Here is a 25297-nt window from a genome sequence, read left to right on the forward strand (position 1 = left end):
CACGCCGGGAGGCGTTATGCTCCCCTATGTTCATGATGGCACCCTTTTTTGGATGGAGTAGTGCCTTTGTCGAGCTCTTGCAGTCAGGAGATTCATCATTTATAGTAGGACAGGTGGGACGCGCCAGCGGGCACACTTAGGACGTCTTTAACAGCGTTAAGTCAGTCATTCGGCGAATCACATTGGCAGACCAAGCACCAAACTCACAGCAGCAGGGGCATCTTACCAGCGAGTGATGTGTGATAGGCGTTGAACGACGCAAGGCATTCAGCCGCTGGGGAGAGTCTGAAGCATGGGTCTTGGGCATGGCGAAGTTGGGCCTTGATGCCACGATCGGTTAGAGACTTCTGTTCATTGGCCATGACCGAGAGAGCGGGGAAATCGGAATACATGGCTACTATATTTCAAAGTCTGAACGAGTTTATGAAAGACTTCATTCCCCAGACCAAGAACATCATCAAATTCATCATCATACAAAAGATCAAACAAGAAACCTCCTCGCAGAATCTTAAGCTAGGAGACCGTGCTTCGTCTTTCTCTGGTTGGCGTTGTGTCAAAGAGCAGGGAACCCTCATGCTGTGCGGGTCGTGTTGGGTCTGTTCATCGGTTCGTTCCATTATGCATAGTTTTGGTTGAACTCTGTGTCAACGTCTTCGGCACCCTAGTCCATGTATAATTTCCTCATGTTGGTTTTCAGCACGGCCGAATGTAATCTTAGCTTTCTGTGGCGGCCCAGCCGCGACATTCGGGCGGCGCTCGGCATGTAGCAAAAATCACGGATGAGCAAACGCATATGAATGAACTTTTGGTGAATTGACTAGTTGGGTATAGGTACTCCCGATGATTAATTATACAGATGAATCCGAGCTTGGTGGATGGTTCAGGAGGCCATCGTATGGGTGATTATTTCCCGGGGCTTTTCCAACACTTGGTTTCTCCCCGCTAAACCATCTCCCCAATCTCGGGCGGCCCTCATTGAGAAGTTTTCCGGGGATTGGTAAGTGAGTGAAGAACTCATTTACAAGACAATAGCGCCGACGATGCCGGCAGCGGCAGCGGCAGCAGCGACAAACAGTCCAGTCTCGCGGGGTGCGGCGGCAGCAGCAGCGGCAGTGGTAGAAGCGGCGCTACCGGAAGCAGAAGCACCAGAAGCAGAGGCAGAAGAGCCGGAGCGAGAGGCGGTGGCAGTGGCGGAAGCCGAGCCGGAAGCCGTGCCCGTGGCGGTCGCAGCGGAGCCAGAGCCGGTGGCAGTGGCAGTGGCAGTAGCATCGCCGCTGGTGAGGACAGCGAGGGCGGTAGAGCAGATTGCGCTGCCGTACGCGTCCAGGGCGGACGCGACCTCCGGGACGTCGCTGCAGGCGGAGTAGATGTCGCGGATCTCGGTGATGTGGGCGTCCTGCCAGACTGGAGGGCGGAGGAGTAGGAGGTGATGATCTGACCGGCCTGGCCCGTGATGGAGGGGAAGACGCAGGGGTCAGTGATTTGGGGGATGTCGAGGTTGGTCTCCGTGGCGAGGGCGGTGGGCTCGGAGGGGAAGTCGTCGACGATGGTGGAGTGCGCCATCCAGACGGAGGCGCAGGCGGTCTCGTCGCGGGCCTCGAGGGCGTCGTTGCCGGCGCGGCGGAGGACACGGGGGAGGGTGCCGGACATTTCGAATGCCATTGCGCCGGTGGCGGCGGCGGCAGCGAGGAGGAGCTTGGACTGCATTTTGGGAGGTGTTTGAAGTGTTTATGCCTTTCGAGAGAAGCGAGAGTCTGAAGTCGTAAGGACTGTAGGTTTTCGTGACGTTGTCTTAAGGATTGGCTGCTTGGGAAAGTTGGAGAGACAAGATACACTTGCGGTTGAACTCATGGGCGGTCGTGGAGGAGAGGAGCGCATGCCTTTTATTAAAGATTGACGAGGAAGTCGGCCGTCTCTTGCATCCTTCCTCTTTACCCTGGTCAGGTACATGAACACCCCTGCTCCATTCAAGTCGCCCAGCATGCCCAGCAGCTTCCCATGCACCCACGTTCGCCCCGGAGAGCTGTGAATGATGTTGGGAACCACAGAACGATGCCTCTAGTCTATCCAGGAGCGCCACGACAAGACCTCTAGCGCAAGGTACCTACCCGTCAGTGGCCTCCAGCCGAGCCGCCGAGACAAGATGGTGGTACGGGTGGCTACACTAGAGGTAGTGTAGTCGTTCGCCACAGTGCCCCTCTGATATGGGCAGAAGCTGAGAGTCGTGAGTCGTGACTGGGGTGGTGGACCTTGGTAATGGTACCTACTAGCGGTTGCTGCCTGCAGAAGCCTGAAAGGGGGGAGAGAAGAAGATATTGGCAGGAGATGTTTGTGATGCAATGATCGGCCATTGCCTGCCGTAGGCAAATCCTTCGTGGGAATATGATGCCGGGGGCGAGAATTCTCGAATCGACTGGCCACACGCACGGCGCGTAGCGTCCTATCGAGGCGAAGCCGCGAAGCTAGGGGAGGAAAGATTTAGTCCAACGGCAATGCGGCACGCCAAAAAGGTAGCAGCGTCGCATTCTATTTCATCACATCAAATTCACTGTATCGATCATTCGCAGCCAAGAAGGAGAAGTGCTGGTTCGCTGTGACGAGGTTCATCACAGCTCAAAGCTCTCGATGGAGCAAGCTTCACGACTCTCGAAATGGACGGCGACCTGTGTGCAGATATCCATCCGTACCTGAACTCGCGCTCTGCACGGCGGCACGCACGGTTACATAGGGTGATAGTTTTCGCGGCAGGGCATCCCCTGTTCATACCCGAAGGTGGGAGTTCCTAGCAGATTGCCTTTTGCAATATGCCAGGGGTTCAAGGCTTTTGTGGCTGGTCTGAGCTGAACATGCTAGGATAGGAAATCAAAAATGGCGATCCGATATCTTTTTGCGTTTTTCTATGGTTTAGAGGTCAAAAAGTCCCTTTCTCTGCCTTATTCACTCGCTTAAACATGGATGAGTATGGAACGCATGGGACGATTTGATGGGTCAAGGGTGCTGGGCTTCTTCTCATGGATGATGGAGGTTCCATGTTAAGTGGCCCCGGGCTCGCCTGATCGTTTATGACCAATGAAGCTTCTGGGAACACTCCGAAGCCATTAAGATTGCGTGGGCCCGGCGATGGAGACTTCGAGATGACTTGAGGGAATGTGATTCGTTGCGGGAGGTAAACAACAACGGGGAGGTTTCAAACTTTCAAAGGATTTGGCTCGGGTCTTTGCGATCCATGCATCGTTTAATGTGCTGTTGCTCTTGCAAAGTACGGAGTATCACCGACAGAGACGGGTTTTGACCGTTCTTAACAGTCATGAAGTCGGGCAACTTTGACGGTTCTGTCGATCCCCTTCTCGCTATGACAAGTTGGATGTGTTGACCAGTCGAGTACGTAAGACAATTCGGAACCACAACTCCACAGAAGGATGTTGGTTTCCCGCATAAAAACACAAAGCCGTGCTTAGGGGAGAGTCTGGGCTGAAGTCACGACGGCGAGATGTAGCCCCTCCTTTCTCCTTCTATTCTCATGTAATAGTCAGCATCCGTCAACCATCAGAGCTGGTAATTGTACCGCAATCCAGTTTTGAATTCCCGTCAGCTCCTTTGTACCGTCAGAGACAACGAAAGCCGATACACCGGTAACCGTTGCCGCTGTGCCGCTGGTCAATTTCCCTTCTTGCAAGGGACACTCACAGCTACCGTCTGCAATAACTGCACTGCATTGAGTGCTTGGCCACCTAATTACTATAAAGCTAGCTACTTGCAGTAGTTCTTTTCTGTTCCTCTCTAGCCTCTTCTGGCCCTGTTCGGGGCTGGATTCGGCACCGCCTCGCTACGTTGCATTCATGCGGTCGTTAGTGCTGACGGCGGCATCTCAGGCGCCCTCTTGTCGGCCAACCACGGCTAGTCCTTCACCCCTCTTGACATGTCACCACGTTCAGAAGGTTTTTACCGTCTACTCCTTTTTCTTGTTTGACGTTTGCTAGCTAGTCAATCGCTGGCAAGTGATGACGGGTTTGGGGGCTACGCGCGAATATTTCCCCGACACGCCCGACAGGGCGCGCCTGTTGACGTCGATCCCTTTGACGTTCGGGTCAATTCAGTGGTGACAGTTGAACCAACAGTAGGATTCGTCGGTCTTGGCAATGAGGCTCGATCGCGAAGTACCACCAGCTAGAGACTCGCCACTCGCGAGCGGAAGAATTGGAGGAGAAGACTTCCGTATCGCTACTTTGTTTGGAATAGAGCTTCCAATAGCGCAGCCCTAAAGCCTTGTCAAAGTTTTCTTCAACGTCGGAGAGGCACGACACGCCGGGATCTCGAGATGTGATGCTGCAAACCCCTGAGGCAGCCTCCGACATTGGCGGACTTTGCCGAACACGCCGGATCGCACAGGCAAACACTGGAGATTTTCAGGCGGGCATCAAGCACAACAAATAAAATTATGTCTACGGTAATCGGCGTGATAATCACAGACTCGAAGGCTACCCTGCTCCTTGTGTTTGGGACTGTCTAGGTAGGCAGGTTGACGAGTAGCAAACACAATAGAACCCGAAAAGATTTTGCCAGTCATGCTGCTCCCATATTCCCAATGCCTAAGTCGATGATTGTGGCCGACCTTTGGTCTATTTCCCTCTGCCTCGAACAGCATGCTTGAGACATAGTTAGTGTAGGTACAATCGGGGCTAGCTGATCACTGAAGGGAGCTGGTTTTCATCGGAAGGAGAAAACAAGGGCTCATGTCAAAGGATGTGAGAGCTACACAGAGCGTTCGTCACCAAACGTCAATAGCCACTGACAGGAATTGACAAAACAGCGACTGCTTCCTTCCGCTGCCGGATATACACAATTTGTCGTCAGCAAGTCCCAGCCGTTGCTATTGCGGGCCGCGTAGTTTAAAGTTATACTCAAAGACCAAGGGCCGTCAGCCGGTGCTGACACTGGCGTAAGCCACCTCCATCGGCCCTCCAGCCATTCGACGTCCGTCCCTCGGTAGGGCTGACATGCATCACGACGACAAGGCTCTATTCGACCGGACCACCGACCACCGTCATTTGGCGACACGGCAGCTCGGTAATCATGTTGCTGACATTGGCATATGCAAACGGCACGTCAGAGCACCTACGCGGTGTCTAATTCTGGCTTTGATATGTTGCTTAAGAAGAAGTGGATGCCCAGTTGAGGGGGCAAAGCTTGACGAAGATTTGAGCCTCCAACTATTTCCATCGACGGCTCATCATGAAGACCTTTTCCAACTTCGTAGTTGCCACATGCTGGCTATTTGTGGCTCTAGCCCGCGGCCACACAGTCCTCTCCTACCCAGGATGGAGAGGCAACACCTTCATCACAAATGAGACATACCCCTTTGGGATGCAATGGACCTACCCATGTACGTCACCAAGACGCTCATCTCTGGCGACACGCACCAGAAACCAAATTACACATACTTAGCTATCCAAAGGCTGACATGAACCCCCCTCCCCGCAGGTGGCGGCCTCGGCGTAACGCGAAACAGAACCTACTGGCCCATCAGCGGCGGCGCCCTCGCCGTCCAACCGGGCTGGAACTCGGGACACAAGACGGCGCTCATGTACATCAACCTTGGCCTTGGCGAGTCGCCGAAGAACTACTCCATGGTCATGGTGCCCCGGTTTCAGCTGACGGGGCCCTCGAACCAGGAGTACGAGGGGACGTTCTGCCTGCCAGAGGTGCCGCTGCCGGCTGGTGTGGCGCCCAAGGAGGGTGATTTGGCGTCGATACAGGTCGTGGAGGCCGCACAGCATGGTGCGGCGTTGTTCAGCGTATGTTTTCTTGCCAAGTGCTACCATTTTGCGAACATGTCATATTTCGTGGAAGTGTACAACACTACTGGGAGGGGAAAATGCGGGATGAGATCGTGTGGCTGACTGTGATAGTGTGTCGATATCATCTTTACGGAAGACGCGTCAAAGGTTACCCCAGTGACAGCGGATAACTGCTTCAACTCGACGAACCTCAAGGTTGAAGCGGCGACACTTGAGACGAATTCCTCGCCTATCACTGACCCGTTGTCCCCGGCGACCACAACTACTACTACGCCGAGCGCGTCTCCAACTAGTGGAGCTCCCCGGTTGGCGTCAAGCTTTTTCGGTCTCTTGGGCATGTTGTTGCTTGTTTAAAATGCCCCGGCGGGATATGGTCCTTGACGTACACGAATGTTGCCGGATAAAAGTTGAAGTGCTGCGCTGTTGTTGCCCTTTGTATTAGCGGAATGAGATTGTTGCAACTTGAGGATTTCATGTGGAGGGGGAGATTTTGCGGGATGGGACATGCACTTTCACATACTTCTGAATTCACGATATGGAGAAGACGTTGTGACTTCCTAGGCAATCCCATCGACATATTCCCTCTCTAGACCCCGTGATGATCAAACTTCCCCATTAAGACTCCCCATGTCGAGCTTCAAAACCAGAGCGTCCAAGTTTCTTGACGATCGACCTACCCTGAAGCACCAGGTATGTCGTTCTTCCACGTAGCAGGGAATCTCAATCATGCTAGCTCCATGTTCACCTCCATACCTCCCCACTCCATGACACGGAACTTGCTCTGGTCCTCCATACCGTCCACGTCGATGCCGATCATAATGGGCCAGTTCAAATCCCCCAGTCTCGCACGATTATCTTCGTCTTTACCACCGACTACGCCTCTGAAGACGAGAAAAACTCTGGCGACGGTGCTAGGACTCGGAGTGACGGTCAATTTAGCCGCTTTCTCGAAATCGCTCTGGGGGATGAAGTTGAACGCGATCTGGAGGCCCCGATCGCGGATAGACTGGAACTTGGGAAGCCAGTATACGATCATCTCGGTCCGCATTGCCGGCGTTAGAGCGAGGCTGGTGAGGACCCGATCGAGGTAGGGTACGAAGTCGTCGAAGGAAAGGACATAGTTATCAGCAAAGTACGCGAGAGGATTCTGGGGGTTGAAACCATGAGTCTCTGTGACCTTGGACAACGGGTCGTTCAAGGCATCGGCTTCCCAGAACAGGTAGCTGCACTCGACGCCTGTGGCGGTGTCCTTCAGAGTGCCATCCGGCTTGGCAGAAGCCTGCCAAGAGACGTCGTTCTGACCAACGGCCCCTTTGACGAGTGGGTAGATGTTGGAAATGCTCCAATGGTGAGATAGGTTGACCATGACGCTGACGTTGCTAAGTTGGGTAGGCGACAAGAGGTAGATTGCCGGTTTGCCATCTCTCAAACGGAGAACTAGATGCATAGTATCATTCTCAATGACGGAGTAATATCTCAACGTTTTTTTCGGCTCCATTTGCTGGCGACGGTAGATGAGTCTCTGTTGATCAAGGGGGATGCCCTCTGCGGCCTGTACGGCAGATTTGAGGTCTGCGACGGTGGCAGCTGGTGAGATGCTTAACCGAATGGTTTTGCCAGTCACTTCAGTAACGCATCAGCTCGCGATCCGAAACTTTCTCATTCTCGTACTCGAAAACTTACAAGTCCTGACACTGACGTTCATGAGCAGCCGAGATGACCCGGCGATGTCACCGGGGCAGGCTCGCTTCCGCTTGGGCGCCTCCTGGGGTTCGTCCTCGAGCTTGATGATCGGAGCAGCCTTTGGCTCCAAGCGAAGGACACAACCGTCCTCAACCGCTCTGTACGCTGACCTATCAAGTTCAAACTCTAATTCACCGGATTTAGGAGTGCAATGAACGATCAAATCAACCGCCTGGCTGCCAAACGCATTCCGAGCGTCACTCAGGAGTGAACGGTAGGTGTCCGGACGGGCGGTGAGACGACGGCGGTCTCCGAAGACCATCATAACCAAGGGAGTTGGAGACATCATGAGGAACGATGGCGAGTCCTCAAGAGGTGAACTATCGGCATATGTATTGGCAAAAAGGCCGGCCCCCTACTTCGGGCAAATCGGTGGTTTGATTGTGGTTGAGGTGAGGGAAAGCAGAGAGTGGTTGATAGTGGTGAGGGTGAAGAATATGATTGAGAAATGAACTTGATCGGTAAGATTTCAGCGAGATCTCGGTGAGAGATGAGCGCAGTTGAGTGAGGGAAAAGAGTGATCAGTCGAAAGAACCGAGGGCGGGAGGGTGCAAAAAAGAGGTGGAAGTTGGGAATGGAAGGTGCCGATTGCTCCTGCTTGATTTCAGGGATCTGCTAAAGGAAAGGAAGGAGACACCTTAAGGAGTACCTTCCTATATAAATATGCCTCAAATCCAGCAAGCTAAAGATGAAGATTGTGGTAGTGCAGATACACCCGCTGGGGAAATATGAAAGGAAGGTGCTCAATGTCAAAGAAAGATGAAGTTGATTGCTACACGTGTCCTTTGTCGGGAGAAGAAGTAGTTAGTTCAAGGCAACTGGGTTTTTGTGGTTCAGAAGACGTCATTTAAACAGTTTGATTCTCAGGCTACCTTAATGATCCAACTTCTCCGGGATGGATCTCCAGTACTCGATGGCCTCCCCTTCGAATATCATCCTTCTCGAGCCATGTCTCATTCTTACTAACGTTCACTTGCCACCCCAGACCGTCTGCGCCTGGATCGATATACTTCTTCCACTCAGCGGCGCCTGCAGCTTTGAACTTATTCGGGTCACCACTGACAACAAAGCTGGCGTAGAACCTAGATAGAATGATACCGGCTTGCGGGTATTGCGCATCCGGCTCGGCCCAGGCATATGGAACGTCAGAGCCATGCGAGATCCCGAGGTATGAAGCCACGCTGTTGTTGGTATTCCAGTGCAGTTTCCATACGGGGATATCTGCGGCAGACAGGCGCTTCGCAATCTCCTGAGAGGCGCTGATGTAGGATGTGTCGCCGTAAACCGCAGTGAGTCGGGTGAACTGGGCAGATTGGCCCGGGAGTCTGCGAATGGGCTTGTAGGGTCGGTCTCGGGATCCGGATATAGACGAGAGAAGACTTCTCTATCGCTTTCGTTGAGTCTAGGGTAGAGATTGGAGAGCCAGCCCCATGCTTCCTCGTCCGTGGTTAGGTTGGTGGGAGCGTACAGGCTGCCCTCGTCGGTGATGAAAGATGTCAACGCCGGCAGGTGGTTCCATGCGTCAGAGTCCCAGGTTTCGGACGGAAGACGAGGAATAATGACAGCATCTGGGAATCGAGTTAGTCTCACAATATTTATATTCAGTACCCTGCCCTATGAGGCAGAATCCTTGGGAATGTGGAGGAATATTCACCGGACACAGGTTGGAAAGGATGGGTGCCGTTGTAACGATACGCCGCTAGTAAAGCAGTTGCCGTCTCCTCAAGGACTTCAACGTCCACAGCTCTCAAGCACGAAAGCAAATTCTCGGCGGTTTCATTACTCTGACAACCAACTCCACCCACATATTGCTCAAACTGCCTGACTGTCAATGGGTCCGAAGCGCTGGGAAACGACCGTCCCGTCGGGCCGCCAGACTGGAAGATTGCCTGCTGAAATAGCTCCTCGCCAGGAGTGAAGGTATTCTGGTAGTGGAAGCCCACAGAGTGAGCGCCTGCTGACTTGCCGCCCAGAGTGACCCGTTCGGGGTCACCTCCAAATGCGGAGATGTACCGGTGGATGAAGCGGAGAAGCTGGTGTTGATCCTGGAGACCGAGGTTGACGTTGCCGAGGTCTGAGAGGACGGGATTTGCTAGGAAACCCAGGGCGGCCAGCTGAGAAGTTTCAGTCAGATCAGTGAAAAGCATCAATTCCAGGAGGTTGAGAATGGACATACTCTGTAGTTGAATGTCACAACAATTAGTGGTTCTGGAGAGGAGGCAACTAGTGAAGCTCCGTCAAAGGTGATACCAGCGCCGTTGCGGAAAAGACCCTATGAACTTGATCAGTCGGCTGTCCAACTGAACTCAGTCATCCATGAGGGAGCAGAGAAGCTCACGCCGTGAATCCAAACCAAAACGGGTAGCTTTTCATCAGCGCTCACGCCCGTCGGCTTGTAGACATTGAGGTTAAGGCAGTCCTCGCCGTATTCCAGTCCGGTCGTGATGTAAGTGACCAGGTTTGAGTTTCCAGGCTCTTGAATACAGACTTTGCCATACGAAGTGGCGTTCTTTGTCCTGTTCGAGGCCGAAGGCCAACTGACCGGGGCAAAACGAAGATCGCCGATGGGTTGTTCTGCGTAGTCGATGCCATACCATACGTTCACCGGACTCGCAAGCGGGTAACCGGACGTGGCGTTAACCAGAGTCTTTCCAACATATGATCCGTACGATGGAATTTGAACAACTAGAGAGCTGTTACCAACGATTGGGTTTCCTGATGCAGCAGCAAAGAGCAAGGCGCCAATGGCTCCAGCCCTGAGCCAGGAACCGCCTTGGATATGCGACGCAAACATAGCGACGAACATAGACGTAAATACGATTGAAAGACGGTGAGTTGGGATAACTCCAAGAGCTGGAAAACCATTTCCAAGCCCCCCTCTTCCACCATTTATATGAGGTTACATAGAGAGATAGAGCCGATTACTTGCCGGTGGTTTGACCCCTCTTGTCATTGGTATCCTTGCAAGTCCCACAACCAAAGTCGAGATCCCCGCCATAAACTGATCGCGCAAGAGCTGTCTAAATGACGAGACTTGCAAAAACAGAAATTGTTCGCATTCTTTAAGTCAGCTTTCATTGTGCTGCCTTTCATGTAGGCTGGAGATCCTTCAGGTAAAATAAAGTTGCTATTTTCATTGGTTAATGCTATTCACAACTCTTTGATGACCAGGTAATTGGTTGAACAATGAATGCATCGTCAGTGATTTGATGCCGCAGATCCCCAGGAGCCCCTGCCTTCGTGATCTTGGCACTCAGGAACGATCTTCCTCAGCACATCTATCGGGGGCTATCAATGATCCATGTCCCAAGCGATAGGTAGTTTTCGGATATAGCAAGCCGAAATCTGAAGGATCAAGGATGTAATCTGGACTTTCTTATCGCAGCTCCATGATACCAGACTGTCATTATAAATGTCTGTTCGCTCTATCTTGACATCTGGGGAGGCTCAAAGCAAGGTTGAGGAGTGGTATCAAGACCGAGAACGGCCGGACCCGCCGCGGAATCCGGGGACTGCGCCGGCACCGGAGCTTTGTTTGCCTGCCGTAGGTGGACCGTGCTTCAATGACATGGGTCAGGCCCGCTGATCTGGATACTTTATGATCTTTGCATCGATACTCCGTAGAGCGGTCGCCCTATTAGTCGAGTCGCGCGCTGCACCGACATATACACTAGCTCAACATGATGGTATTCATAACCATGATAGACGTTGTATCTCATTAATCGAAAGAACTCTCATCATCCCCTCAGTTCCCTCTCAGGCCCTCTATGTATATTGCTTAGATATTCATGTTTACCATTGCCTTGCCACAGCTCACGCTAGTTTCTATGCACACCACAACTAATCCCATCTACCTTACTCTCTATTCATCATCACCGGACATCCCCCTGACCTCTTGCCATCAACTACATCAGTGTGCAATTTGCTTATGTCCTCCGCCGACAATTGGACATCCTGTGCCACCGCCTCATCGAACCTCGATTCCGGGCCGCGGTTATCAGTCTTGGCCTCCTTCTTCACCACACCATCCGGGGCAATTTGCCGGAACATCTGCAGCGAGTCGAACCATGTATCTACGCCCTGCAGACGCAGCTGATCGTCCACACGCGCGATCGTCACACCTTCAATGTCGATCTGTCCTCCGTGAGCCTTGGCGGTGACCTTGTCTCCTTTGCTGCACACGTGCGTTTTTGTCAGTCGCAGTTACACGGCCACACCCGAACAAGAAGAAAATGACAGATGTCTGCTAAATGAGGGTGGCAAAGCAGAGGCACGTCAAACAGGGCGGCGAAGGAGCAAACTCACTCGTTGAAGCCGACGTAGTCATTCTTCATGACACCCCAGTGACGCCACTTGAATGCGATGCACGGGGGGCCACTGTAGACCTCAATGACCTCCCAGGCAAAAGTGGGCATCATGCGCTTGAATGTCTTGTGGCTGGAAGCAAAGTCTGAGTAGTCTGGGCTGTAGTACTCGTTGGGCGTGATGACGGCGTTGTAAGTGCCGACCTTGAGCATGTGCTCGCCCGTCTGCGGCGCGCCACCGTTGACGGAGAAGGTGTAGTTGGCGTGGTCGACAGTCCTCCAGTCGTCGAGCTTAGTCTTGAAGGAGGCCTCGACCTCCCAGTTCTTCACCAGGTTCTCCACAATCTCTTCGAGACTGCCCGCCTTGTGGTTCATCTTCCTCCCTGGAAAAGTAGTGTTGTCAACTTAAACCCTCCTAATACACCGGGTGGGTGCACGTATGACACATTGGGAGTAATGTGATCTTACCTTCTCTCCAGACTTTGCGCGTTCTCGTGTAATCGGGCGCCCTGCCGTATCTCCACTGAACGCCCTCATCGCTAAAAACGGCGTTGGGTGATGTGACATAATCCGGCAGCACGTTTCTCTGCGCGGCGGCGGCCTGCGGCATGGGGTCCTGAGCGTTCACGAGAACCATGTTTGGCGATGAGAAGCTTTCGGCGTTAAGGAGTTTCGAAAAGAGTGAGACGAAAGAGGCTTGTTGGCTCTTTAATAAGTTCTTGGAGAAATCTGCCACGGAGGGGCGTTTGTTGTCGCACGTAAGTCGGTGGTGAAATATGTCTTAGATGCGCGTGGAAGAGAGGAGAGACACGGGGCGTTATACAAGTCCTCTTTCTTTTCTTTTCCCCTCCAAAAAGTAGTGGCAATAATCCGTCAACCACGGCCTTTCCCTGAAACGGAAATCGCAGCGGGATGAGGAGAAGGAAGAAAAGGCGAATCACTCGAGGCACTCAAAATAACCTTCCAGTCTGCGCCGCAGGATCGGGTGGGAAGTTTTCTGCAACACGTGCTGCAATGGGACGGACGAGGGCGGGGTGAGGAAAGGAAAGCTGGGAAGACGTCCGAGCTCACAGATTATCTTCGGAACACAACCAGATCCGTGTGTTGGAGGGGGCTTGTACAACGGCGAACGCAAGCCTGGAACGCAAGCTGGTTCAGACGGTCGAGCGCCAAAGCGAAGAAGAAGAGGTGCGGGTGGTTACACGGGCACTGGGCGCACCGCAGGCGGCAGAAGCAAACAAGTTCAGATTCTGCAGTTTGATACGCTGAGCGTCGTCCCGGGAAGCGAAAAGCCCTGGGCTCATCTGACTTGATCAGCAATTTGTTGTGATTCAGATATTCCGATTGTGTGGGAGAGAACAATGGAAACCTACATGATGCAGGCGGCGCGGAACGAGGATAGGGGAAAAGCCACCAAACCGGTATTGAGGCGTTATCGTGCGAGGAGTAAGCAAGATCTCTTCGCCAATCGAGACTCTTTATGCCAAAACTGAGATGGCAAAAGCTTAATCCGGCTTAAAGATAGATTGGCATACCTCGTAATCATAGAGCACGAAGCCATTCTTATGTACATTGGCAGAGAAGCGTTTACTGCCACTCGAGTATCACCAATTTTGACGGGGAAAAGAAATTATAGAAAAGAGGGAGAAGCGAGAAATGTTGGCACTTGTTGAGCGGACGCAGGGAGAGAAAGGGAGGCTGTAATATCAACTCCCTATTGGCTCGACTAAAAGTTAATAATCAGCCAGATCGACGAATCTAACAACCTTGAACTGGGCCCCTCCCCTGAGTTGTCTCTCCTCCCCCAGGAGCGAGTACAATGTCTTTGATTTATCAGGTCTGTCTGGCTTGTGGGTTGCAAGAGTTGTCTCAGTCTGATAGCCACGCGGATAGGAAGGCAAGCAACTTTCCGAACCTGCGGCGGCCAATCGCGTACCGTAATCCCAGACAAATCGAGTTGATCTGGCGTCAGTCACTAGTCGGGGATGTCGGGGGGATTGGCTGGTACAAGAAGAAACGAGGACGGCGTGCTAGTGACACCTTGCCTCGTGGTCTGGCACGCTGGGAAAGTGAATCAACGCACTTCGCCACGCGACAATGGGGCACTCGATGCCGTAGCACCCCCCTTTTGAGTGTCATCATCATCGGCATCATCATCGATGAGACGGAGAAAAAGTCTTCGTTCCCGACTTGGACCGGACCCCTGTTCCCGACTGGTGGATGAAAAGAAAGAGAGAAAAAGCCACAGAAAGCCTAGCGCTTGAGACAATAGACTGGGACGCGAAATGAAGGCGTTCTGGTTGGCAGGAGATAAAGTCTTGAACCCGTGAAGTCGACATTAGGATGCTTGGCCGTTGAGGGACGCATTCCAGTCAAGCCCATATGTCATATATCAACTAGTGGGATGAAGTTGAATGGGCTACACATGCCGTGCCGCCATAGTTTGGTCATTGACCGGATCATCCGGGATACGATTCGGCCTAGCCGTCTCAGGCACAACTTGTGCCCGCCAGTCTCTTATGGTCGCACACATCCATGGGTAGATTCAGTCATAGGCCTCCCGATGTGGTTGTACCGAGGGGCCCCGCAATCGGACGAGCCCTGAAAGTGGAACCTCGTCCGGAATGTGTCATTAGGACGGGACGGGAGGCGCCTCCGTTAGCGGTCAGATGTTCATCCCTCTCGTCGACTAGAGTCTCCCAGAGGGGTAATGTCTTGCCAGCAACACGCTGCGAGGCTTGCTTCTGTGATTGATTTCAACGTCTTGGGAATTGTCTGGCGAGCTTCTTTGATGCACACATGCTCTCAGTGTTTTCAAAGGTCATCTCACATTGGAAGGTAGACCCTACGATGTGGCTCGTGGCCGAAACAATCGGCAAGTCATCTTGTTTTCACCACCACAAGGAAAACACCAGCTTCTGCAGTAGACCTTTTCCTTACCGAACCACAATGATATGCCCTTTCTATAGAACAGGGCATCCCAAAACGAAGGCCGAAGTGCCATCAGAAGCCCAATAAGGCTGGTGTCAGCAACCGGCGTTAGAGTAGCATACTGCCGCGCGGGTAATGTATTTTATGCGATGCAATATAAGTAGTTGCCAATCTTAGAAGTCAATTCCGCTTTCTGTGGGCCATTATAGTTGCTCCGAGGCGGGAAACATCCTAGCAAAGAGCCGATCTGTGGAGAGCCTGCAGGTACCGTTGCAATGGCATCGAAAGACATCGGATGCCGCCGGCTAGATCCTAGCCATACTCTACCCAGGCAGATAACTTTGCTGGATAGCTGTGCGGAGATCTGAGAGTCGCCCCTCACTCGGACCACAATCGCTTCTGGACTTGCTTGTAACCTCCCGTGATGAGCTGTCAACAGCCTAATTGTCTCCACGTATAGGACCACTGTTGGTCGCGCTTTGTAACGATTTGATCAGCTGTTGAGAGCTTCTCAACTTGCAAATGGATATCTGACCATTATTGAACGGAAGCAAACTGTTTCCGAAAGGTTCAATCACTCTTGAGGGGCTCAAGGTGATTAGTATAAATACATTATAGAGTTCTCGGACAAAATCAATAGACACAACCACATTGCATTCAAATACACGGTTCGTCTTTTCCGAACAAAAAGTTTGACGCCGAACTTTCAACCGAACTTGAATTTCTCAATCTTACTTCACATCCTCTTCAAGCGATCATCATGCGGTTCACCATCACCACCCTCATTGTTCTCGCCAGCGGCGCAGCTGCTCAGTTCTGCGGCGTCGTCACATCACCTGTGCAAAGCTATGTTCCATGCACATTGGAACAATATCCCGTGATGGATGCCGAATGCACGGCAATCGGCGGCACAGTATCTGGCCACAACCAAGAGAGTGGAGATGCTCGGTCCAACTGCATCACGTACTGCAACAACGTTCCCACCGGCGGACACGACACGACCGGCAACATCCTTGGTCGTCACAGCTACCACGTCTACGTCGTCGACTCGTGCACTAGCTGTGGCTACTGCGGCGCTCTGTGAAAGAGCTTCACGAGATAACAAATCGAACAAAAGACGAGACTAGCCATGCTGCTTAGGTAGCGAAAGAAGAGGCAGACTGGCTTCGGCATAAGGCCACATGTACGCACGAAAGGGCTGAAGAGATGGCAGGTCCTGGCGTTGATATTTCAGCATTGCCTCTTTTATAAAATATGTCTCTGTACATTCAACGAAATTCGTCATATGAGAGCAATCTCGACCGCAAATTTCGAAGCCGTCTACCTTTGCAGACCGTACTACAATACAGAAATCTCCAACCATTCGTTTGCACATTGCGTGATATCAGCGGAATTATTGAGTTATGGAGTAAGCTCGAAGGCCGTGTAATCCACACCCACAGGCTTTACACTGACTTTGCGGACGGGACTCGATGCGCAAATGCTTCTGACATACCCACAACTCCATGTGTAGTGATTCTAAAAGCCTGCCGTCCTCGACTTCACCTTGACGTGGAAGTTATGAGGTTTGACGAACCATGCGTTGCGTGTTTCCCAGGCTCCTCCTGGTGTAGCAGCCGCACCTTCAAGCTTGAAGTCAAAATCCCGGATAAGTCGAGGAATGAGCTTTGACATTTCCAGGATAGACACATTCTTGCCAAGGCATGTGCGTGATCCCAGCCCAAACTAGGAGACGATTCATGTTAGACATCAGGTGCTCCAAGAGAGTTGGGTAATCATAGGCAAATAGGGGTTCATCTTACAGGCATCCAGTTTCTGTTCATCACGGAGATCTTCTGTTCGTCCTCAATCAGCCAACGATCGGGGTTGAATTTCTCGGCATCTTCTCCGAAAATGGCTGTGTTTCTATGGTGGACCCAGCTATTGATTCCAACGACGGACTACGAAGAAAGGTTGAGTAGTTAGTGATCACGGGTGGGGGGACTGAAAACATGGGGAGCATGACTTACTCCCGCAGGAAAGAAATGCCCGCCGATGGTAGCACCGCCCTCGGGAACGATACGCTCAAGCGGAAGGCCCACAGCTGGATGGACGCGCAAGGCCTCCTTGATCACTGCTTGAAGGTACGGCATCTTCTGGCTTTCTTTGAAGGTCGGCGCCTGAGATAGCTCGCCGCGGCTGGTGAAGTCGGCAATCTCCTCGCGAAGCTTCACCAAGGCATCATGGTTCTTGAGCAGGTTGTAAACAATGGCTGAAATGCTGATACCAGTCGTATCCGATCCGGCAAAGACATTGCTGGCGCAGCCGATGAGAAGATGCCAATTGGTGAACTCAGTGGGGTCGCTGGAGTGCTTGGCCAGGAATTTGGTGAGGAACGTCTCCCCCAACAGCAGCGCCATCTTCGGCACCCTTGACCTCGATGACCGTCTTCGGAGAAGCTCGCTCCTCCTCAATGGTCTGCGCCGTAAAGTCTAAAACGTACATCATCTTTGCTCCCATACCAAGACGCTTAGTGATGCCAGTAACCAGTGGTGCAATGTACATATGCACGGAAGGAAAGATACCAGTCAAGCTTGAGTATAACAAGCTCTTGTTGATGTTGTCAATGACTTGGGCAATGTCTTCGCCTCGGTCCAAGAAGCCGAGGCGTTTTCCGTAGGTCATCATTGCAACTGCATCAAAAGCGAAGCACTGGAACCAATGTCCGATGTCTACTGTCGAGCCAGCCTTTGCAAACTCTGAAAGACGTTGGGAAAAGAGAACACCGCACTCATCCACGTATGGCTCGTAGTTGACGAGAGACGTCATTGAATACGCGTTTGTGTAGAAACGTCTGCTGTGAGCATGACGCTGTATCGAGCGATCCGAAAACACGTTCCAAAGATCCTCGTTGGGCTGGAATGGAATGTACCACTCTGACTTCTGGAATTGAGTGCCGTGACCGTAGACAATCTTGAGGGCTTCCGCGTCATTGATACTGTATCGGTTCGGGCCATAGCGGACGATGGGCCCTGGCGAGAAAGAATTAACATCAGTACATCTACTGCTTGCTGTTGCTTGACGCTCTTACCGTATTGTCTGTGTAATTCTTGGTTGACCTTCTCAAACTTTCCTTGTTTAAGCCGATGGAAATACCAAAAGTCTGTGTAGCGAGCCAGCAGTGGTCCGGGTACCGATGGTAGGGGGGAGCGAAGCCACTGAACAAAGGAGACAAGGATCTGTGCTAGGAGGGCAAAACCTGCAATTGCTAATACAAGTTGGGTATTCATCGCGAAGATGCACATATAAATTATGAGAAAGATAAATGGATAAAAAGCCCGATACTAATTGATACAATGAACAATTTGCGTGAGAACTGGCCTCGAGCATTTCTCGAAAGCAGAAGCACGAGAATGATGGGCTTTTATAGGAAAAGAACCATGGTATTCACCCATCGTATTTGAGACGAACCGACTCCGTCATGGATTGTCAGACAAGTACGCAATCAATCCGCAGCGTCTTGAAGTTGAAGATGTAAAGGCGTACGGCTTACAACCATCATTGGTGGATGACATGGGACGAGTCATAGGCGATCTTAGAATGCTAGGCGATGGAGACAGTGTCGGGACCGAAACCTTGTTCAAGTGTCGAATAGCGTGGGTCGAAATAGTAAGATATCCTCTTTGCCCGCTATGCATGGACAGTCAAGTGGATCAGCATATGTGATATGCAACCTCAAGGCGGGTAGAGGCGTCAATGGTGGATAGTCGGACAGGTATCTCATATTAATCATGAAAGACTTCTCTTGAGTTGATGGACAGGGCTTATCTGCGCAAAATCCATTCACAAGAATCTGGAGGTGGAATGAGAGGTCTTATTGATCGCTTGAACTCGAATATCTGGAAACTATCGTTCACAGACCTGGAGGTTCTTGGTGTCAAACGGGGGAATCGTCGATCTTGGCCGCTGTGTTTTGGGTTTTCTAAGCGGCGGGACTCGGGAACGAAAACTGTCCGAGACCGACGTCCGCCCCGCAATGCGATGCAACAGCTAGCTTGCGGCCGGCCGCGGAGAGGCGGCGGGAGTGGAGTATTATCGCGGTGTTTGATTAAGCCGTTGACCGTGATGGCGTACGGCCAATTTTCACGGCTACGAGACGACGAATTCATTAAGCTATCTGCTATGCCCCCGACACTTGCATCCATTGTCTTGTGTCTTCAGCTCAAGAGACATTGAGTGGATGCGAAACGGCAATTACTTGCCTGTGTCGAGGCTCAACTTGATAAATCCCGGGGGGTTTTCACAGCGATTGTCAGAGTGTACTTCACCTGCGTCTGTGCATATAGGGACGATCAAAGAAAGAACATTTATTCTGCTGCAACGGGGGATCTTTCTATCAACATTGCAATTGCGGCGTACGGGTGTTTCGTCAGAAGAAAGTTTTGGCTACCCACATGTGAACAAAATCGAGTGTTTGATTCAGGGTCTGGCGCTTACACGACGCGGAGAAGTGTATTTAGAGTGGGAAGAATGTGGCATATCTCCCCGTTGCCTACCTGGCGAATGATTAATGGGAAGATGCAATCAATGACTTCGACGTACCAATTCACTGGGTGCCACAGCGAGCATCTTCTTTCAATCTTGGAATTCCCACGACGCGTGCGTTAAAGAGCAATCCGAGGCTGCCTTACATAGCCCCATGATCGCGATCGCTCGTAACATTGGGAAACCGCACCCATCTCATTTCACATTATTCCCCTAAAAGATCAATTCCCTGCTTCTTCCGCCTCAGTTTGAATACATGGAAGTCAGTCTAAAGGTCGCTATTTTCTGCGTCAACTTTCTCCTAATTGCGAGTTACTCAAATCCCAGAGCATGCGGGCTGACTCGGTCTTCATGTCGATCTAATTCCGCAAAGCCTACTGACCATTGTTGCCCAACACATATCCCGTTTGGCTATCACAGCTGTGTTGATAACAGGGGTCGAAGAATGAGCGCAACGGCTTGCACCCGCACACCAGTCCGCTAGGGTTACTCATATACACCTCGAAAACGTAGTTCTTAATTCGATGCTCGATATTCAAATTTATAACCAACCAGACTCCGCGCACACAAACCCTCAAAGCTCTAGCCGACAACCCGCATCAGCAGCGCCACCTCCTTGTTCAACTGTATCCATTGGTCGTAATTGGTAGGTGACAAAAAGCAATCGTGTAAACGGCATGAATTACGATTCGTAGTTGATTTGATGTAAGTGCACTGGGACATCAGTCGCTACATATGCGCCGTTTCCTTTAAACAACAGGTGGAACAGCCAAATTTGAGGGAATCCTGCCCGCAGAGCCACCAGCTACATTCTTGGCGGGGACGTTCATTTGTGATCCCTTGGCGGCCATCCTGTACGCTTGGACATCGGCGTCCGCCTTACTAGTGGGTTGTTAGTGTTGTCAAATTTCAAGAGTGGATAAGCCAGGGCTTTCTGACGGGTTGATGATCATGACCATGCCAAGCTGGCAGTGCATGCCTTGAGCGCAATACATGAGCATGGGCTCAGTGTTCTCAACCTGCACGTTGAAAGTGCCGACTGGAGAGCCGTCTGTAACTCCCGGAATAAAACCAGAATGAACGGCATTCGGCATCATGTCCTGGAGAGGGTTGCATGGGGCCTGGGTGTTCGCGGCCTGAGTGACGGTATGGTTGTTGGGCCAGAACTGGAACTGGACAATGTCGCCAGGGTTCGCCTTTACAACCTCGGGATAGAAGAGCAGAGACTTCTCACGGGTCGGGCTACCGACAACAACGGGGATGACCTTGGGAGTGGGGGGCGCAGGGCCTGGGGCAGGTGGTGCCTGACGCTCTATTGAATATGTGAGCTACAAGCTACGAAAAGATAGTTCCGTCGTGTAAGTGAGAAACACTGACCATTCAGAGCGGCGGCCAGGGAGCCTCCTACGAAGGCGGAGAGATAGACGGCGACGGTGCTGAACTTCATCTTGATTCCTTTGACCCTCGACGATGGTGTAGGGACTATTGGCTGATACTGCTGAGACGACGAGACGCTGCTTCGATATGATGACACTAAAACCACTACGAAAGACAATGACCTGCAGGAGAGGAGCAGAGGACTCTATGATATTTAAGCTGACTACCATAGCATGCAGGATCCCAAACTATCAGCACCTTCGGGACATGCACGACGACACCACTCGCCCACTAATACGAACCTTTTCTCTCTTAACCTTCCGCACTGGGCAAGCTTCTCCCGATCATGAGACCGAGTAGACTTAAAATCGCAAAGTTGGAGGACTCGGGTTGCCGTGATTAGCAGGGGTAGCAGCGAAGCTTGGGCATCTCAAAAGATGAGATGAGCCGAGTTGTCCAATGAGAGATGTCAGGTGCCTCAAACGTGACATGTTTCGTTTCTTCGGCCGCACTGCATACCGAAGCATGCTTAGAAATTGACACCAAAGAATAAAGGGGGAATAAACATTAATTCGGAGAGGGGCAATATCATCTCGCGCTTCTCGGACAGGAGGGGAGAGGCCGGTCAATCAAGAACCTGTCTCCTCGTGTCAGGTACTCTCGGCGTTGGGACGACGATGACCAGCAAGGGAACGAGGGTGCGGACAACGCCCAACCCTGCCAATGGGCCGGCAATCGGCTGGCTGAGTATGAACTATGGGGTCCTTTTACGATTACCAAGCTAAAGCTCGCAAACGGATGAAACGGTTGCGGAGTCGTTTCGAAAGATTGAAAGAGGCGTGGGCCCCCGGCTGGCTCCTTTTGTTCCCCCCCTTGACCGTGGGGGATCTCCGAGCGCTGGGAGCTGGCACTGGCGGGAGATCGGCACAAACGGTTAATAGTTTGCACATCCTGTTGGGGTGTTTGCGGCTCTGGGATTTGTTTCTTCGTCGCGCGCGCAAGACGAATTGGGTACCTACTCTTGACGTCAAGAGAGCTTTTACGCTGAAAATATCGGGAGATCGGTGTCAAAGGGAACGTGCGCATGCTCTGATCGTGACACTTACGATTCTATTGCCCTTTTTGCGAACAGACCTTGCCTACCCTTAGGTGTCTACAAGAATTGCTTCGCCATTATGCCCAGTTCAAATCAGCACTATTAGGTAGTGTTACATGTTTAGCCGCTAGTTACCGGAAGTTCCGGGATCTACAGCTCTACTTTTTTGCGTCTCCGTCTCTTTTCATCTCACCCGGAGTCTGGCCGTCTTTCGTCTTGTCCTTTTTAACGCTCTTCCACTCGATGAAGACACACCCAAAAACTGTCAAACATCCGAGGACGGTGGCAATTAGAAACACGTTCTGGAGAGCCTTGTTGTAAGCTCCGATGATGCCGTCGACCGAATCCGGGTAGATGCTCCGCATCGACTCCACTAGTCCGGAACCGCCCGCGTCAATGACGACTACCGGGTTTACATTGGGGACGTTCCGGCTCAACTCGGAGATTAGTCTCGAATGGAAGACGTTTTGAGCGACAGCCAAAAACACGGTGCCACCGAGACTTTGCAGAAAAATCAAGAGAGAGGTGGCTAGGGCTACGTCACGACCTTGGAACACGGTCTGAACTGCTATCAACGTCTGTTGTCCGCCCAGACCTACGCCTACTCCTAAAAGGACAAGTGAGGCAATCCTGAAGCGATTGTTAGCATCTTGTGTGCGTTGAACTATGGGACAAGGTCAAATAGTACCAGAAGCCTGAAGTCGTATTTTCGTTAAACGAGTAAATCAAACCCGCCCCAACAGAAGCTATAACAGACGAAGCAATGAGTTGCGGGACGTAATATCCGATATGACTTGTCTGACAATTGATCAGTATTACGATGTAGCTTTCCAGGTATGGGTAGTACATATAGTGTCGACTTACCAGAAATCCAGAAAGAATTGTCGCGACTGATAAGGAAACTGACGATGCCAACAAGTCGATGCCACTCTGATAGGCGGTGTGGTTCTTGACTGCTTGCAACCAAATGGGAATGTAGTACACTTCGATAAAGAGAAGTGAGAACAGAAGAAGCATAAGCCAGCAAGCACAGGCCATTGACCTCTGAAAGAGGATGCGGAATGGGACGGTGGCTTTGTCACCCTCGCGGAACTGGACCAGTGCCCACAAGAGGAAGCAGACCGCAAAGAGGCACCAGCACAGGATTATGCGCCAATTGCTCCATGCATATTCGGTTCCACCCCACTGCAAGGCGAGGAGGAGACAGATGATCCAAGGTATGAGGAGTATTGTCCCTACCAAGTCAAAGTTTGAAATAAACCCCCGCACGCTTTGTGTCTGCTTCTTCAGCGGCGTCGGCAGCTTCAGGAGGAAGAGTACCACCAGGAAGGTGACACCGCCAAGAGGAAGATTGATCCAGAAGCACCATCCTGCTGTACGTCAGTGTCCTGTTACGGAACAATGATGAGGGGGGAAAAGAATTCTACTCCAAGTCGCCTTATCAACAAAGACGCCGCCAAGAGTGGGCGCTATGCACTGCGAAATTCCGCCCGCCGCGCCAACTGCCGCGGTGAACTGCGGGCGTCGGTGAAGAGGCACACTTCTAGCCAAGATCTGAGTCGCGACTGGCTTAGCCAGCACAGTTCCGTAGAAACCGGGAGACGCCTAGCCTTACAGGAAAGACTTACAATAAGGGCGCCGGACATAAGTCCAGCTGCACCGACTCCGGAGATGGCTCGGCCGACAATGAGAACCACGGAGCTCGGAGCCACGGCGCAGACAATGGACCCCACCTCAAAAATGAAAAGAGCAGCAAGGAAGACCCATTTGGCGTTGAACTCGGCGTACAATTTGCCGAAAAAGAGCTGGAATGAACACATGGTGAAGAGGTACGCGGAGCCGTACCACGCTACATCCGGTAAAGACTCAAACTCGGAAGTGATTACCGGAATCGCGGTCCCCAAAATTGAGCGATCCTAGATGAGGATGGGTGTTGTTAGCGATGTGCGTGCTGCAATGATAGGAAGATCTAACGCCCCAGAAAACAATTGAAACTTACAAGTCCAAAGCACAAAACCGCGAGGAACAGGCCGATTGTGATGGCGGCGAGGCTCGCACCAGTGGGATACTCTTCTGCGGCAGCATCTTGGGCTGGAGAGGTCTTCTCTAGTTCTGCATCGCTAAACTTCTCTCCACTTGTTCGCGGTATTGAGTGTGAGGTCGTCGTTCTAGCGACAACGTTAGCTCATCTGGCCCGAGACCCGTCTCCGCAGCCCCTATAGTAGCCGCAGTGTGAACCCACCTTGGTTCGACAGGCATCTTCGCTGATGGTAACAATGAAATTGGTTAAATGAAGTTGTTCTAACGTAGTTGCTTGTGTGAATATTAAATGTTCAGTTCCTCTGCCCAGGGACGATTTTCTTCAATGCTTGAATACAACCATCGCCCATGATTGTAATGATATCTGCCGCCTTTGAATCTTTCACCATCTGCACATGCAGATCCCAGATCAAGTTACCGGTCCGTACGGAGAATAGCACGGGAGACAAGTCTAGGTCAGCATGCCAAGCCGGGTATAGCGCCAGTAGCCTCGTACGAAAGCCAAGATTCTTTTGCCTTAACCATCTTGAGTATTACGTGTAGAAATCAAAATAAAGTCCCCAAGCTGTGCAGATGAAGACTGGGCCGTACCACAGGCAACAGTGTTAGGGTCACTGGTGCTTACAGTGGATACTTGGATGCAAGAGAAAAGATCTTTGGATGTTGGCGGCCGCCCTTTGCAAAGGAGCTTGGGCCAGAGCAGCAGCTTTGGTGTGAAAAGTCGGGGGCCGGGACTCAAATTAATCTCCGATGCCGTATTCGAGAACCGCAGAGGAGCCAATCAAGCAGCTCCCTTTCATCCCGATCATCCATCTACGGATCTTAAGAATCCACCGGCCCCCGGACTCTTCCATGCTGTCCGTTCCATCACTCTCGAGCTCCCTCGCTCCAACACTGCCAGCTACTGCGTGCCTAGTCAAAGTACTTTCTTTCAAATTTTCTGTCTCCATCTTCTGAGACACCAGTGCTCCGTAAATATCTCTAAGCTCGGGTCGTTGTTGGGAAAGATTACAAACGATGTCGCCAAACGATGACGCCAGCAGCCCCGACTTTGCGCATAGTCACGCAAAGAAGTCTCGAGCTTGCACGAATTGCGCTCGCCTCAAAATACGGTGTCGGTGGCAGCCGGGTTCGGAACATAGCGAACACGCCGATTGCATACGGTGAGCACTTCTGCCTCTGTTGGCGACAGTTGCGTGTATCAACCAGAGTCCGCTGACAACGCTGGTGTGCCAAGCTGCTCCCGCATGAGCATACGATGCCAAGTACCGGAGCCGGTCCCCAGAAAGAAACGGGGAAAGTCAAGGTCAGTACAAAAAGCCGATGAATTGATCTCGGAGTGTGTTTTTATTGCATCCTGCTCTTCAAGCTAGCTGTAGATCACCCGTTCCTTCTTCTTGCTTCTTCCTACCGGGGCCTTTGAGCGGAACATGAAGCTAAATGCCTGCCCCGTAGTCGAGTCACTGAGCTGGAGAAGAAGATAG

At 51.8% G+C, this 25297-nt stretch overlaps 7 protein-coding genes across 7 annotated transcripts; 1 reads left to right on the forward strand and 6 right to left on the reverse strand.

Moving 5' to 3' along the window:
* Window positions 1–1018: 1018 nt before the first annotated feature.
* On the reverse strand, window positions 1019–1707 carry N0V96_007113 (uncharacterized protein; the record flags this gene model as incomplete). The annotated part of the gene is made up of 2 exons (XM_065757925.1): window positions 1019–1404; window positions 1440–1707. The coding sequence occupies 2 exons, from the start codon at window positions 1705–1707 to the stop codon at window positions 1019–1021; spliced, it is 654 nt and encodes a 217-aa protein (XP_065613448.1).
* A 3875-nt stretch (window positions 1708–5582) lies between these two features.
* Window positions 5583–6152, forward strand: N0V96_007114 (uncharacterized protein; the record flags this gene model as incomplete). The annotated part of the gene is made up of 2 exons (XM_053196237.2): window positions 5583–5795; window positions 5910–6152. 2 exons carry the CDS (start codon window positions 5583–5585, stop codon window positions 6150–6152), a joined length of 456 nt encoding a protein of 151 aa, XP_053046356.2.
* A 370-nt stretch (window positions 6153–6522) lies between these two features.
* Window positions 6523–10335, reverse strand: N0V96_007115 (uncharacterized protein; the record flags this gene model as incomplete). Its single annotated transcript, XM_065757926.1, has 7 exons — window positions 6523–7421; window positions 7482–7861; window positions 8414–8866; window positions 9010–9109; window positions 9325–9655; window positions 9718–9813; window positions 9880–10335. The coding sequence occupies 7 exons, from the start codon at window positions 10333–10335 to the stop codon at window positions 6523–6525; spliced, it is 2715 nt and encodes a 904-aa protein (XP_065613449.1).
* A 1061-nt stretch (window positions 10336–11396) lies between these two features.
* On the reverse strand, window positions 11397–12482 carry N0V96_007116 (uncharacterized protein; the record flags this gene model as incomplete). The annotated part of the gene is made up of 3 exons (XM_053196239.2): window positions 11397–11715; window positions 11847–12228; window positions 12314–12482. 3 exons carry the CDS (start codon window positions 12480–12482, stop codon window positions 11397–11399), a joined length of 870 nt encoding a protein of 289 aa, XP_053046358.2.
* Window positions 12483–16294: 3812 nt separating this feature from the next.
* N0V96_007117 (uncharacterized protein) lies at window positions 16295–18145 on the reverse strand (the record flags this gene model as incomplete). The annotated part of the gene is made up of 5 exons (XM_065757927.1): window positions 16295–16501; window positions 16579–16716; window positions 16786–17185; window positions 17259–17787; window positions 18133–18145. 5 exons carry the CDS (start codon window positions 18143–18145, stop codon window positions 16295–16297), a joined length of 1287 nt encoding a protein of 428 aa, XP_065613450.1.
* A 1904-nt stretch (window positions 18146–20049) lies between these two features.
* N0V96_007118 (uncharacterized protein) lies at window positions 20050–20747 on the reverse strand (the record flags this gene model as incomplete). Its single annotated transcript, XM_053196242.2, has 3 exons — window positions 20050–20182; window positions 20240–20612; window positions 20678–20747. 3 exons carry the CDS (start codon window positions 20745–20747, stop codon window positions 20050–20052), a joined length of 576 nt encoding a protein of 191 aa, XP_053046361.1.
* Window positions 20748–21931: 1184 nt separating this feature from the next.
* Window positions 21932–23593, reverse strand: N0V96_007119 (uncharacterized protein; the record flags this gene model as incomplete). Its single annotated transcript, XM_065757928.1, has 2 exons — window positions 21932–22333; window positions 23402–23593. The coding sequence occupies 2 exons, from the start codon at window positions 23591–23593 to the stop codon at window positions 21932–21934; spliced, it is 594 nt and encodes a 197-aa protein (XP_065613451.1).
* Window positions 23594–25297: the final 1704 nt, after the last annotated feature.

The sequence above is a fragment of the Colletotrichum fioriniae genome (genome assembly GCF_027942845.1).
Source record: "Colletotrichum fioriniae strain IMI 355084 chromosome Unknown scaffold_8, whole genome shotgun sequence".
Taxonomy (NCBI): Eukaryota; Fungi; Ascomycota; class Sordariomycetes; order Glomerellales; family Glomerellaceae; genus Colletotrichum; species Colletotrichum fioriniae.